Source organism: Chelonoidis abingdonii, chromosome 1 (assembly GCF_003597395.2).
Source record: "Chelonoidis abingdonii isolate Lonesome George chromosome 1, CheloAbing_2.0, whole genome shotgun sequence".
NCBI lineage: Eukaryota > Metazoa > Chordata > Testudines > Testudinidae > Chelonoidis > Chelonoidis abingdonii.
This window is the reverse complement of record NC_133769.1, coordinates 65,599,521-65,615,926: the sequence shown is the minus strand read 5'-3', so window position 1 is coordinate 65,615,926 and position 16,406 is coordinate 65,599,521. Positions and strand designations below refer to the sequence as shown.

Below are 16,406 nucleotides of genomic sequence, written 5' to 3'. Positions count from 1 at the left end.
TTATATTCCAATTGATTTATTTTATAAATATAAGGTAAAAATGAGAAAAATCAGCAATTTCTCAGTAACACTGAGCTGTGACACTTTTGTAATTTTATGTTTGATTTTGCAAGCAAGTAGTTTTTTTGTGAAGTGAAACCTGGGGTATGCAAGACAAATCAGCCTCCTGAAAGGGGTACAGCAATCTGGAAAGGTTGAAAGCCACTGACTAAGGTGTCCCCATGGATACACTCAGGACCGGTGCTAGGGGTTTGAGTGCCCTAGGCACACGGCCATTTCGCCACCCCACACGCTGGTCCCCCGGCTCTGTAGTCTTGCCTGCGGACAGTCGGCTGCTCCCGCGGCTCAGGTGGAGCTGCCGCAGTCATGCCTGCAGGAGGTCCACCGCAGCCGCATGAGCAGCTGACCGTCCGCAGACATGACTGCGGCAGCTCCACCAGAACCGTGGACCAGCGGACCCTCCGCAGGCACCACTGCAGCAGCTCCACTGGAGCCGCCTGCCGCCCCCTCCGGCAAAATGCCACCCCCTAATAATGCTGGCGCCCTAGGCGATTGCCTAAGCTGCCTAAACGCAAGCGCCGGCCCTGGATACACTACAGCCTTAAGGGAGGTTAGCACCAGTCAGGGAGGGTGCATAGCTAGGGCAGTTGGGGGACATGCTACTTCAGTGCATCCCCCAATCGTCTTCAGTCACCCTGGGAGCCCAGCTGCAGTTTAAAGCTGTTTTCCTCTACAGAACCCATAGGTAGAATGGTGCAGGAGGGCAAAAAGGCAATTTGCATTCCGCTCCATGCCAGCAGGGCGAATCAAGCCCATTGTGTATTCATGCATACACACCTCCCTCTAACTGTTATAGACTCTTAGGGGAAGTAATATTATGCTTTGATCTCTATCTTATCTATACAAAGAATTTCCAAACTATTTACCATAGCTGAGTGTAAAAATTACCTTCAGCAGAAACAAATCTTTCACATCTTGCCCTATGTTTAGGACTCTAATCACTGGTCCTAAGAGATCAAATTCTGCTCTGAAATCTATGACAAAAAAGGTTTGTTTCATTCACATTACTGATCACAAAACTGCTGTGATCAGCAACAGCTTTCAGCCTTAGAGGTTACTGCAGGTCATTTAATGGTGATGGGATAATGGCCACCCAAAACACAGTACATGAACCATTTTAAGTCTACAAAAGAAGGATTTCAATCTCAGTCAAGTGCATGTCCAACGAAAGCCTTTCCCCTCCACACTGGAAATTTGTGTTACACTTACTGAAACCAAAGTCCCTAACTTTTTAATCTAACTGCATCCATATTTTAAAGGTTTCCAGACTAAAAAAATAAGGGTGTTAGCATTTATTTGTCAAGGAATTACCTCTCTCTGTTTTCCCCTATGTTCTGTGTCAAATAAGCTTTTTAATTTAACTCACTATCTTGGATGAAAAGACAGACAAAAAATGATGGTAAGAAAGAGGATCAGGCTAGCTGTTTTTATTTTATGAGTATTAATTCCAGCGAAAACTCATGGGAGGCTAACCTGAGAGGAAAAAGAAATACAAATGGCAATGGCTAATTTTACTATAGTGGCCAGTTAGTTACTTGTTTTAAAACTACAGGCAGTTACAATCTGAATTTAGGAAAACAGGAACTTTCAGATTTGTATTAACAAAATAACATTGATTTATAGAGGAAATCACAATTACAAGCACATGAAAATGGGGTTGCAGCCTTCAGCTTCAGATAGTCCCAAGGATGCCAGGATTCACCCCTCAATGCACTGAGCAATCACAATCAACCACAAGAATGAAAACCACTATCATCATTTGTTTGGGTAAATAAGGTTGCCTGGGACTGTCTTTGAAACTTATCAGTACTGCTTCTGAATCAACCTGAAGGGTTTCTCAAGTGAAGCAGGATAACCTCTTCAACACTTCACAGGACTCTTACTGCCAGCAAGAGAACGAGACCAGAATTTGAATCAGAGACTTCCACACAGTAGATTTGTACATGGAGTTTAATGTTTGAATTTGGATTTGTGCTTCAAAATTAATGGGTGAATAAAAATAAAATTTGACTGAATGACAATTTGCCTTAGTTTTGTTTAACAAGAAAATCCAGACACTCTAAATCCCTCCCCCACAAAACAAAAACAAACAAACTCTATGAAGCTTGGAAACTTCCAGGCTTGGGTTAAAATATACATATATATTTTCAAACAATGCCCTAATCCAAAACACAATTTGTTGTGGATGGATCAGAGGTTTTTGCACTCTGTGAAAGGTTCTCTCAGGCAGTATCCCAAAGACTACTAAGAAAGGAGAGCATGAAAGGTTTACTCTACCACCAGAGTGGACTTGCAACCACAGCTGAAAAATAGGGATGGCTGAACCAGTTTGGAAAGGATATGAGTCACCATTTTTTAACCTTCCTTCATTTCTAGACCCAAAAGTGTTAAGATTCTGACACTTTTAGATAAACTGCTGTCACTGCTAGGAGTGGAATTGTCAAATCTCTCACAAAAGCACATTCTCTCAAGATATTCAGACTCTAGCCTGCAGAGCCAAGACATCTGGAAAGTTTGAATAAGCAACTAAAACGTTTTGACATTTATCCAAACTGAACTCAACCTCTGAACCTCTGTGAGATTCACTCATCAATAACTGAAAGCAGAAGTCCTTGTGGTTAAAGAGATCCATAGCCAACTAATGGGTAGCCATTGAAGCTGGACAGATGATTTAAATAAGCTCTCCTCCAGCATCTATTGAGGAACTGTGCAAAAGACTTCAGGAGTAGACTGCATTTGCATAGACACAAGCGCTTTGCCTACATAATCAGTAATCAGACCTGCTTTGCAAAGTGATCAATTTTGGCTGTTTTGGGTTAAAGTTCACTTTAGATTTGGACACTGGTAAACTAAAATGTTGTTACGCTTTTTCTATGAATAAAGGGCAGCAGAACTGTACTTAATATGCCCTAATTGAGAAGGTGTCACCTTAAGTTCAGTAACGTAGCTGGGGTGGAGGGGCTGCTCCCACTGAGCACATTCCCCCAAAGTGGCGCCTTTTTAATTTTTACACTCACTCGAGGGCGCTTCCCAGCAGGGCGGCAGGTCTGGGTCTTCACCGGCACTTCGGTGGCGGGTTCTTCAGTTGCTCCCTGTCTTCAGCGGCAATTTGGTGGCAGGTCCTTCAGTTGCTCCGCGTCTTCGGCGGCAATTCGGCAGCGGGTTCTTCAGTCTTTGGTGGTAAGACTTGGGTTTTTCTTTTCTTTTTCTTTGCTGCTTCGCGGCAGGTGGCACCTTTTTTTAATGTGTTTGCTCCCCTTGCTGTTAGAATCTGGCTATGCCTCTGCTTAACTTCAACCTCACTTGTTAAATGGAGATAGTGATGCCAAGTTCAAGTGAAAGTCACATGGGGTGGGCACACAAAGTAGACTCTGTTTAAAGGGTCGTAGCTATCATTTGACCTTTCCCCTCCAGTGTTTAAAGACAGAGCTGACTGGATTCAGTTGAGAGACCTTGTTTTCTCTCAATGGTCTCTAGAACTGAAATCAAACTAATAAACTGTTCTAGGGAGCTTAGTCCTGGTGTGGGGACAGTGTTGTGGTGAAACACCACGCAGAACAGGCAGGCAGCAGCAGTGAGTTCCTCTCTACCCAATGAAATCACCAGGAGCTAGGTTATATGGTGGAACCTCAGAACATGACATCACAGTGAAGAGAAGCAGCAGCGGTGAGCAACAGCAGCAGTAGAAACAGCAGCGGCAAGCTGAAGCCGAGGTGTCACTCAGACACCTCCAGAACCCACCTGAATGCACCCTGGTACTCTGATACTTTGCTGACCACAGATAAGCTGTGAGTGGGGTGCAACTGAGGGAAAGGCATGTTAAAGGAACATTTAAACTGGTTTTCATAGATTCTAAGGCTAGACGGGACTATTGTGATCATCTAGGCTGACCTCGTGTATAACACTGGCCAAAGAACTTGCCCAAAATAGCCCCTAGAGCAGAGCTTTTAGAAAAACATTCAATCTTGATTTAAAAATTGTTAGTGATGCAGAATCCACCATGACACTTGCTAAATTGTTCCAGTGGTTAATTACTCTCACTGTTAAAAATGTACACCTTATTTCCAGTCTGAATGCGTTTAGTTTCTAATTTCAGCCACTGGATCTTGTTATACCTTTCTCTGCACATTTGAAGAGCAAATACTATTAAATATTTGTTCTCCATGTAGGTAGTTATAGACTGTAATCAAGTCAGTCCCTAACTTTCTCTTTGTTAAGCTAAATAGATTAGGCTCCTTGAGTCTATCACTATCCGACAGGTTTTCAAGTCCTTTAATTGTTTTCATGGCTCTTCTGTGAACGCTATCCAATTTATAAACACCCTTCTTGAATTGTGGGCACCAGAATTGGACACAGTATTCCAGCAGTGCCAAATCCAGAGATAAAATAACCTTTCTACACATACTTGAGATTCCCCTGTTTATGCTTCCCAGGATTGCATTAGCTCTTTTGGTCACAGTGTCACTCTGGGAGCTCAAGTTCAGCTGACTATGCACTACAATCCAAAAATCTTTTTCAGAGAGACTGCTTCCCAGGATAGAGCCCCCCACCTTGTAAGCATGGCCTACATTCCATTGCTGTTTCTTCAGCATTTACCGCTCGATTATGTGGGTGCTTGAAATGTCTGAAAAAGGGCTCATACCTTCCTATTACAAACAGACACATCTTGTAATCTGAATGGGATAGCAACCTTCAAATAACTGAACAATGATATGCACCATATGGAAAGATGTTAGTACAAGCACTCAGATTAACAGGAGTGTGTACTGTACTGCTGCTCAGAAATCTCTAGTTTTAACCAAAGGAAGCTTGCTCAGCCTAGCTGAAAAACATTTCTTTTCCAGTTTTTCCACACAATACAAGTCAAATGTACACTCTCTCCTGCATATGAAGTAGATTTACAGGAGGTCCAATAGAAGGGAAATAATCTATTTAAGAGAAATTCAAATTCCTCTGCTTGAATAAAAAGGAAATAGAAACAGTTGTGCATATCAAATAATTTTTATCCTACCACTCCTTTTACCAAGGTTGGCCTCAAAACTTATTTCATAAAATGCTCCCCAAAACAAATGCTTAAGACTCAAGGTACATTTTTATCTGGCTTTTCTTATGAAGGCTTAATAGATTATTAACTGCACAGCAGCATTTTAAGAAAGAAGCACTAAGCTTTGTTAATGAAATGAATGAATTGAAGAGTTCAAATTGAGTTCAGGGTTCAGTTAAAGAGTTACAATTTAGGATCATCCATATGAATTTTCCAAAATCAAGTTGTATTACATTTTAGGGTCCTATAAACACTATGAACTGTTACTTGAAAAATTTAACCCTGTTCATTCTGTTGCAATACTCCCAAAAGAAATTATTTACTTTGTAGATCTTTTCAAATGCAGAAACGTGCACATGTGGTAGGCCAACCTGACAGAATACCTTGTCTGTGCTAATTTATTTGCATAATTAGACAATTTACTACAATCAGTATACAAAATAGTTCGTTGTACACCTGCACATAACTAAGTCATCACTGCAAGATATATGTATCCAGTGGCATGGGTTGCTACTCAGTATTATGTATTGAATACTGTAGTGGGGTGCTCACCTGCTCCGGCCCTGAACGGGTTAAAACAGCCTTGGGAAAGGGCTACCCTGGGGAGCCAGAAGGCTAGGCTGATGGAGAAGGCAGACGCAGCTGAGGCCATGCCTCAGTCAGGCCACAGCTGGCCTTATAAAAGGCTGTGGGCCAGGAGCTAGGTGAGAGTGTCTCTCTAGCTGTGAAGAGAGATGGGCCTGGCTACTTGGGAGCACAGCAGGGTACCTAGATTGGAGCAGGGCTGGGGAAAGGCCAGAGGAGCTGAGGAAAACCCACAGGCTGCAGGCCTTGGTAAAGGCTGGGAAGGGTATTGGGGTTGCAGAGATGCAGCCCAGGGTATGCAAAGGCAGCAGGTTCAAACCTCCCTTGCTGATGAGTGGTATAGACTGCAGTCTGCCCCAGTGAGCAGGGGCTAGATGGTGACTGGCAGTAGCCACTGAAACGAGGTAGGGATAGAAGGTTGGGGGTTCCTCTGGTATGGGAGACCCAGACACTGCGGGGGTACTGCCTGGGGGAAGCACCCAAGGTAAAGGTGAACCAGGGTCCAGGAGGGACACAGGGGCCTGAGGCAAGAGGGACATCAACCAGCAGAGGGCGCTCTGGAGCTGGAGAGTTAATTCCCAGGATGACTAGCAGGAGTCGCCGTGTCGGTGAGTCGTCACATTGCTACAAGGTGGTGGAGAATGCAGACATAGACAGTCCATCCCTGATATAAGGGGCAGGGCAAGGACTGTGGGACTATTGCCCAGATTGCAAGAAACATGGATCCTGGATGTACTGGGGTTTTCTATGTGGGGACCCCAGGTGCCATCCCTGGTTGGGCCCTGGTGTCAACGCCCTGGCGGAAGAGGGCAGATGACCTGCAGGGGATCAGGGAGGCCCAAAAGGGAATATGGGAGGTGCAGTGGGCCCTCCATGAACAACTGGGCCAGCTGGCGGAGGAACAGCGGGCCCTGGGACAACTTCTCCGACAGGAGTTCCAGAGGAAATGGGGAGAAGGGCATGAGAAGCTGAGCGCCAGGGCCAGGGGGCCTGTGGCAGAGCGCCAGACTTGCTACGCCTGCAGGCGGAATGGACATGTAAGATGGGACTGTCCCTACTGGGATGGAGGCAGGGCGCCTCACCCAGGGGAGGAACATGGGCGAGTCCCTAGGACAATCTGCTAGGTGAAGGAACCCAGGCAGCTGCCGACATGTTGGACCTGTAGGCAACGAGGCCACATGCAGTGGATGTGCCCAGGCCCAACGCGGAGGGTCAGAGTCAGTCCCAGCGAGAGGGCGGGACCCCAGATGGACCACGAGAGGCCCAGGGCAGCAAGAAGGCGGGGAGCCTGCTGGAGCTGCCAGATACCAGGCCACATTAGGAAGCACTGCCCCCTCAAGGGAACTGAGGCGTGGCTGAAGTAGTACTTGGGGGCCCAGAAGGGCTCAAACAGGAGGAGGTGGCGAAGGCAGCAACTGCAATGGGGGGGACCCCATAGGAGGTCGGGACCCAGACTGTCGTCAGGCAGGTCTTCAGCCAAGGGACAGAGAGCGAGTGGGTTCAGCAAGAGGCCGGGACCCAGACCCTGCAAGTGGAGGGTCGGGGGATGCAGACCTATGGGCGTGGCTGGAGGCCGTGGAGCTGGCCTGCCGGAAGGCAGAGGCACACTCCCGGGAGATGGCCTGAGGCTGGGAAGTGTCACAGAGGAAGCGTGTGGCCCAGGAGGGGCGGTCCTGGAGGAGGACCTCTGGGGAGCCCAGGCCAAGAGTCTCACCTATCCCCAGGGGTGGGGATTTTGAGGGGGGTTAAGGGGCACTGAGGTCCAGGAGGAACACGGGGGCCTGAGGCAATCAGGACATCAGCCAGTGAAGGGCACTCTGGAGCTGGAGAGCTAATTCCCAGGATGATCAGCAGGAGGTGCTGTGCCAGTGAGTCATTGCGTTGCTACAAATACATACTCCCCAACATAGGACTAGATTACATATTATTCTGGTCCTTTTACACAACTCAGGCAGTGTAACCAGCTCCATCCCACCCCCAGTTCCTCCTGTATGATCAGCACTTAGATGCAGTGGAGAATTGACTTCATAGTGTGTACATGCAAGGGTCCACGGGAGGAAGGTAGGGTGACAACAAGGTAGAGAAGACAGAGAGTGAAGAAGCAACCATAACACTGAATTTCCTCACTTTTGTAAATTTAAGTCAGGACTGTAACATTGCATTAATATTTTTACAGCATGAGATTTCTGAAATTCACTGTAACATGTGGGAAGCATGTTTCATATTGTGATTGTGAACCAAAAACCTTGTGAGAACTTTTCCATTTACTCAATACTGTTTCCTTTGGGAAAAAGTAAACACTTAAAAAATCTATACTGACTTCTAATATAGACAGTATTCTGATTAAATGACATGTCTTTCAGACATTCATGTCTAAACAACTTCTGAATATGGCTCTGAACCAATTTCCAGTTACATATAATTATAGCTGAGACCCATAAATCAATGGTATAGAGGCCATCCAAAATCAAATCCTTCATTTAAGGATTTGGTCATATTTAAAACAATTTTGCCTATTTAAAATGGTTATGGCATATATTAACCCATGGCTTGAAAAGCTATTCATCCGTTATGAATAGATATCTTTCCTATGCAAGTGCCACTAAATTCTGTTGATTTTAAGTTTTCTGACATTAAAAAATTCAGTCTTTATGATTGTGCCAATAGCTTTTGAAACATGAACCTCAAATGTTAGCCAATGTGATGTTGTCTTTGTAAGTCTGTAGACAAACAGCTTCAGTGTTTCTGCTTCTGGCAGTATCTTTCCTCCAGGTCAGTGAAAACTGTTCGGTCTGGTCAGTTTTCACTCCTGCTATTGAAAACTCTGTGGACATCAGTGAAATTGACAGAATCAGGTCAATTTTCCAGTCTGTAGCTTGAGAAAGTTCTTTCCAAAACTGGAAATAGGCACTGGAGCTATTCTCTGGGGAGGACGACTCAAAAACAGAGACCATAGAAGGGGATGATTAGCAGAGACATCACCAGCGCCCTTGCAAAGGAGGTTCTGTAGTGGTGGTGGTGGAAAAACAGAGAAAATATCTACCTTCCTTCCTTCCAGCAGATAAATGGGGTGTACCTTTGTCAGACACCTACTAACTAGAGCAGGAGTCAGCAACCTTTCAGAAGTGGTGTGCCGAGTCTTTCTTATTCACTCTGATTTAAGGTTTCGCGTACCAGTAATACATTTTAACAGTTTCAGAAGGTCTCTATTAGTCTATAACATATAACTAAACTATTGTTGTATGTAAAGTAAATAAGGTTTTTAAAATGTTTAAGAAGTTTAATTTAAAATTAAATTAAAATGCAGAGCCCACCCCGGACCAGTGGCCAGGACCTGGGCACTGTGAGTGCCACTGAAAATCAGCTCGTGTGCTGCTTTCGGCATGCATGCCATAGGTTGCCTACCCCTGAGCTAGAGGCTACAAAAATGGAGCCCCCAAACAGGGTCCAGGGTCAGCAATCTAAGAGTCCGGGAGAGCTTTATTTCTCACTTGAAGTGTTACCCCTGTATAGAGGAGCCTCTAATCTTAGATTAGTCCTCTGGCTTAATCTTCTGACTATTAGGAGTCAGGTAAATTTTTTAATGCATGAGGAGGTGGATTGGGGTGAGTGGATGCATGGATGTGGGTGGGGAAAATGACAGAAAAGACAAATATGGGTGCTGAGGGAGAGAGATTTTGGGAGAAATGGGAGACAAAACAAAGGGGAACAGAGTAAAAGAAAGAGGAAGAGAAGAGGATACTGAAAAAAAGAAAAGAGGAAATAACTGACATTGAAAACACAGCAAGAAAAGATATGCCATGTCTTACAAAAAAGAAAGGAAAAAGGTATTGTGAAGGCAGAAGGAAAATAAATAATAATGAAAGCAAGAGAGATTATGTAAGTTACATTTTAAAATATATATTTAAAGGAAGTTGATTAACAACATTATAATTAAACACAGCTATTCTAGTCTATTAAATTGCAGTGGGTATTTTTCACTTTGGCTAGTCGGTGCCATGTACATTTTTCAAGGTCTGCAATAAACCCATGCTACAAAACACAGTCTAGCGAGCTTGTCCTATAGTATAGAACATCTTGACATCAGTGCATGACATTTGTGAATATATATGCCATTTAAAATATAGTTCTACTCTGAAAAGTGATTATATATATATGGTGATCCAATGTTTCCTGTCTCAAAGTTTTCTCTATCTAATACAATAAGTTTACATTTTTTTTTAAATGCCAGGCCTACAACCTCACCCTGGGCTTGGAGCCAAGCTGGGTTCCTTCCATCACTTGCCTACAGATTCTGCAGGCCAAATTCTGATGTAAGTTACACCCATGTAACCCCACTGCCTTCAATGACTTTGCACAGATGTAGCTCATTGAAACTTGTCAAACATTTGTGTTGATAATGCACAAGGTGGAGTTGATCCAGTATACTCAATTGTAGCTCTGTTGGCTATGCAGTGCTAACAGGACTAAAAATCAGTAAAAATGTATTTTTTGCCATTAAAATTAACATAAGTGATTCTGAGTACACATAAAGAACAGGGATTTTTGAGTAAGGTACCATTTTTATATAGTCACTTTACAGAGTAAAACCACATTTTAAAGTTTTTAGCTTGCAGCATTAAAATTCTTCATTCTCGTTCCAGAAACATTTCCCACCAGAAGGTGGAAATGTCCAACCATTTCTGTGTTTAGTGCTATCGTTGCCATGTTTTCTCCAGTCACCTAGGGAAAAAAATTTGCTCACTAAATTTTAAAGACATGAACTCAGCTTCCTACCGGTATTTGTTTTTGTAAAATATAAAACTAAAAGAAAAACCTATTGGTTACTCTATGAAATATTATAGTAATCAATATACTGTATGATCAGTGACAAATGTAACTAAACATTGTACACTTCCTCTTGGAAGATGAAAAGCAGAAAAAATAATATATATTATTCCTGAACAGAATATAGGTATAAACATCAAGTACTTACATCAATTAAATCGGAAAGGTCATGAATATAATACTTGAAAACAGAAGCATTGGTTGCTTCAAGGGTTAGTAGGTACTCATTTCGGGCTTTAATAGATTTCAGCTTGTTTTCAGAGTATTTTGCTTGACGCTGAGAAAGAAATTGTGTATTAATATAGTGAGAAAGTTTGAATACCTCAACTTTATCATGCAGCAAAATAGATAAGTGTGCATTAATTGTTACTATCAACTAGAAAGAAACTTCAATTTTTGCTACGCATTTAACAGAAACACAATTTAAAAACCCCATCAATAGAAAATCTAATTTATGAACAAGCCATGTAATGAGGAAATTCCTGGGAGCAAAAACACTCACTATCTCTGAATTGCAAGTTCTCTGTAAGCTACTACTAGTTTATAACATTAATATATTTAACTAGCTACTTTTAGTTTATCATAGATTATATTAATCTCATCATATGCCACATATTTCCTTAACGGACAATCTCTCTCTAAAACCATTCTATAGAAACATATACATCTAAGCTACAGCTTCAAAGGAATATCAGAACTGATCTGAATTTATTTCAAATTAAGCAGGATAACAAGCTTTTAATGAAACCCTATTTACTTTTTCCTTCATTTTCTCAATTTTCTTCACAGAACTCCTCCTCTGGTGCCTCTCCTCTAGTCGAATATGAAAGACAGGGTCTCCTGACCTCCCAATCTGTTTTTCTTCTTGCTTCTCTGCTTCCTTCAGCTTGCTTTCTGCGCTGATGCTCTCTGCATGATACATATGGTATGTTTTCATGACCTGTGGAAGAGACCGTCAAAGAGTTAAGAGACAATGGATATAAAAAAGCTTCTCATTAAAAAAAAAAAAAAAAATCACAGGGCCCCTGAGTAAAAACACCATCTTATGAAGTCTTGAATAAATATCTTTGCCAACAGCATTTAGATTGTATTTTTCCTTCCTGCTCCATTTAATTTAATCTCAAGAGTTAGCAGCAGGCATGCATGCCTTGCTCATGTGACTTACTTTCAAGGTTGACTGTACATGACATTAGAATTGCTATTGTTCTGTTTGCTGTTTATACTGCACTTTGCATCTCCAAAGCACTGTTCTAACTACTCTGGATAAGGAGAAGGTGATGGAAAATTAGTCCTAATTTAAGCAGGTTTGACTTCCCCCTCACCTTTACCCTGGGGAAAAAAGCAAGTAACATGCACCTCAGAACAAACTTTTCGGCAATGGAGTAAACCCACCACCCCAAAGTAGAGTGGGCATGCACCTGTCTGTTTTTTGGTTTCTATCTTGGTTTTGGGGAAAGAACAAAACACAGAATCCTCAAGATGATAACTTCCTCTCTTCTTCCGACAGATATCACCTTTGGGCCAGGCCATGCAGATGATCTCCACGGATGAGTCCGCCAGCAGGAAGTAAATTGGCTGTTCCTGCTTCAGTAGGTGGGATGTGCTGAAGACACAGACCACCTTGGGGAGTTACCCTGAAATACCCTCTTGGAACAGAAGCAGCTTCTGTAGCTGAATAGTCAACAAGGCCTAAGAAGCTTCCATAGGCTGGCAGACATTGAGGATGACTCCCAGCTGGATAGGCTCAACTGTGAATTAGTCTCATCTGACAGCTGAAACATGGCTTAGCACAGATTCTCAGCAGCCTGCTGTATGCTATTTCAGATGAATGTAGAACAGATGTATTTTTAAAGTTTTGTGCAAAAAAACCAAAAAGCTTTTGGAGAACTCTAATTGTCCATAATGTACGTAAGTACTAAATTATTTAGCACTTAAGATGCTGATAGAACTAAAACGTGATCTATATTGAAAATAAAACAGCAGACTGTTCACTTCCTTCCTTAATGAACATAGAAAAAATTGTACAGCGTTTCAAAATGAGTTGCTTTTTGAATACGTTTGCAAACATAGGATTACAGTTTCTATGCCAAAATACCTAATATATGGAATGGATATTATTATATTACAGCAGGATGCACTCAGAATAGCACGGCACTGCGCTACGCACTATACATATGCATAGTAAGAGATATTCCCTGCCCTAAAGACCCTACAATCTAAACAGACAAAATACACAATGGTACAGAGATACAGCATGGCAGTGGCTGAGCTGGGAACACCATGCGGGCTTATTGAGTCCCAGTCATACACTGCTTAAATGTAACTGAATGTTACGTTTTACCCATTACATTTGGCATTCTTACTAACAGCAAGAAATAATCTATCCAGAGGGATATTATATATATGAAATAAAAACTGATAAAATACAACAGATCATAATTTTTCAAGAATTTTGTTTTGCAAAATAAACACTGAAAAGAACAGCAAGTGATGAGATTCCATTAAAGATGACATGAAAAGGAAATTAAAAATATGGGTTGTGGCCTTTAGAAGATACTTTTTATATAGAAGGCCAACAAGATTTTTTTCAGCAAAAGCTTGCCAGCCCCAGAATGAGAACCATGTTCTTTTAGGTCAAGGCCTAGCCCACCATCTGGGTCAAACAGGAAAGTCATTTAGTTTTTCTGTCTGTTTTTTTGCCAGTATAAAGGCATAATGACACTTAGCACTTTTTCAGCTGCAGACCTCAAAGCGCTTGACAGAAGTGGCTAAGCCTGAGTAGTGCTGTTTTACAAACAAACTAGGCACTCAGATGTGAAGCAATTTTCCAGAGCGCCCCTGTAGTCTAGTGGAGATACAACTGTCTCTCACACTCCCCACCAACTGTTTACACATGAAACAGAAGCTGTGACATTCCAGCTAGCTGCACTAAGGGAGTACAGGAGCCACTACTGCTAGGAACTAGCTCTCTCGGAGGACTCCAATAAGCCCAGGCTAGAGTGCCATTCCCTCAAGCCTCATGAAGAAGGAGCTCTCTCCAGGGACATCTCAACCTCTCCTTACACTTAATGATTACAGAATCCACAGCAGACCAATAGAGACTACTTCAAAAGCAAATCTTTGTCAACTCCACCCTCTCCTGCAGCCTGGCCTTGACTCTGTCTCCTGAGGAATAGACAGTCTATTTGAAATTCACATTTCCATCTGAAAACATTGTATCTGCTATTGTTATATGTGAAACATTCAATTACTAGAATTGAAAGAGATTTGCGTTTGTCTGTTTTTGCAGTATACCAAGGACTGGACTACATATAGTGTTTGCACCAAGAGAACAGTATGGTTTAGAAATGAATTCAGTTAAATTGGTGCAGCCCGAGTGCATATGCAGTTATATCAGTACTGACATTAACATATATCTGATGTGTTTGCATCCTCACTGGAAGGTTATACCACTTCAACTATATCTGTTTCTAACAGATGTCGTTAAATCAGTGCACAAAGTGCATATAGACCAACCCTTACTCTGTGCATTTGGCTTGTGTATAGTGTGTTTTGTTGATGGCACTTCCTATCTCATGCATTATTATTACATCATTCTCAGGCAATTCTCTGGAGAGCTCACAAGCACAGTCATCCCCGGTTCTGCCAGTGCGTGTTTACCAGTAATAGCAGCAACACTTTAATTGAAGAGGCAGCAGACAGATATGTGAACAAAATGAAAGAGATTAGAGGGGTGATTGGGTCCAAACATTTTTGGTGGTGTTCCCACAAATAAGACAACATGAAGTTTGCATGTGAAGTTGCACAGTTTGCTCTTTTTTTTAAATTTTCTACCATGTTTTGCGGGATGTTTTCTCTCTCTCTTTGCACTAGAGGATCTAAAATGATGTCAAATAATACAAGAGATTGGTAAAAACCTGCCTTGCCCAAGTCTTCTGCTTAACTGAAAGCTTATGGAATGGACTCTAAATTCTAAATTCAGCAAACAGACTAGTTAGTTTAATTTTTTGGTAGTCTGGCTCTCATACAGAAGTGCAATGTTGCAATGCTTATTTTGCAAATGCTGCATATGAATATTGAAATCCAAACAAAAAAAAACCCTAATGTTTATTTTTTAAAAGTTATGAATATGTAAAAACACCCTACATTTTGCAACTAAACTGCCAGTCAGTGTCTCTTTAAATGAATTACAAATTCTCAGTACAGCCATTAATTTTAAAGCTGTCCATCAGAATTTGTCTCTCTATTGGATTGATTAAATTATCCTACCATTTATTTTCTTATTGTTTTGTTTCTTAAGTAAAAGCCCTCCCTATAAGATAAACAAACACCTTCACTTCTAAATATTAAGGAAATAGCAATTTCAAAAATATATAGATGTTCTACTCTTTTTGTGCAAATCCACAATATATTTGGAAAATTCAAAGTTAATGCAAAGACAAGATCAATAAGATTTATGATGCATTTCCTCTCTAATAGCAACATTTTAAAATTAAAAACAGAATTTAAAAAATAATCAGTAATACTTTATCCATCTTGCTCATCAATACTTAGATATTTCAGTGGCAATTCTTAGGGTCCAATTTAGTTACAGAAGTCAATGTGAGATTTTCTTGTATAAAGAGTTCTGAACTGGGTCCCTCAATCTATTATTTGGAACAAATATCCTGGTGAAATGTACAATGCTCCTCTCAATTTCCTGACAAACTGTTGAATTGATAGGCCATACTGTCAGAGTATCTGTCACTGCAGTGACTTTAATTAGTCCCAAAAGTGGTTATTGATCTGCCATCAAGTGTTCATTGAAGAGGAAGAGCAAGGTCACAATTTCACAGATGCTAGGCTGTCATCATGACAGATACGCTGTACTCCTACTCTGTATTTGACAGACATCTTTAAATGCAATATCAGTCTTCCTATAAAATAAAACTGAGTTTAATTCTGCCAGTTTAGCAGGTGTTATAGAAGCACTACACTAGATCAGCCATTTTAAAATAAGGATTTCTGACCCACAACAAAGTCAGCCTAAAAGTGTCTGGAAAGGGTTATGCTGCATGAAATTACAAGTGTTCTATTTGTAAAGAAATAGATTGTATACTACCCTTGATTTTAGTGTGGAAGTCTCAATGTCATTGATAGGAGTTCAGTATGCAGATTGAGGGCAGCACATGGAACTCACGCATCACAGTGAAGGGCATATTACAGACAAATTGAATAATTATTTTTGTTAAACGCACAAATTAATTGTGCAGATCCATCAGTAAGAAAGTAATTTATACTATGTAAGACAACTGGGTTTTGTGGGGAGACAAAGGGAAGTTTTCTTGTGAAAAGGCTGTTTTTCATTTTCTCTTTGCTATCATGTTATAGGATTGTTCCCATCACTCTGCATTTTTCATAGTAGCGGACTGAGGTCTTGCTCAAAAATTTAAACTTCTTTTCTTGAAAACTTCCCATCCCTCATCTATCAGAGCTGCCCAGAACACCAAGATGTAACACTAGAAAGTTAACATATGTTAGCATTATCTGCTGAGAGAAGGAACAAATCTAATTTTACAATAAAACTGCATAATAGTTGTCCCTTGTTTATCATGAGAATGCTGCTCATCTGCATCAATGGGTGGGGGAACTTTATTGGGCCAGTAGTGAAAGGGGGACATTTGCTAGAGGACAATAGGTAGCTCCTCCCCCGGGACCCTCTGTCACCCATTTAGCCAGCTAGGGGAGAAGGATGCTAATTGACCAGCATTCCCCAGATCTCAGGATTTTGACCAGCGCAGGGACTATGTGTAACCCAGAGAAAGGGTTACTCATCTGCTTCCACCAGCAGCAGCATCAGTCCTCAAATTGCAGAGGAAGGCTGATACTGCTGGGTAAATTCTAGGGCCCC

The 16,406-nt window shown here is 41.6% G+C and overlaps 1 protein-coding gene across 1 annotated transcript in view; it reads right to left on the bottom strand.

Annotated features, from left to right (window-relative positions):
- The window catches only part of SRGAP1 (SLIT-ROBO Rho GTPase activating protein 1), a 304,935-nt gene that overhangs the window by 87,275 nt on the left and 201,254 nt on the right, over positions 1-16,406 (bottom strand). The window contains exons 5-6 of the mRNA XM_032769517.2: positions 11,274-11,456; positions 10,665-10,793 (exon numbers count right to left, since the gene is read on the bottom strand). Coding sequence (XP_032625408.1) covers positions 10,665-10,793; positions 11,274-11,456 — 312 coding nt within the window. The remainder of the gene's footprint in view (positions 1-10,664; positions 10,794-11,273; positions 11,457-16,406) is intronic.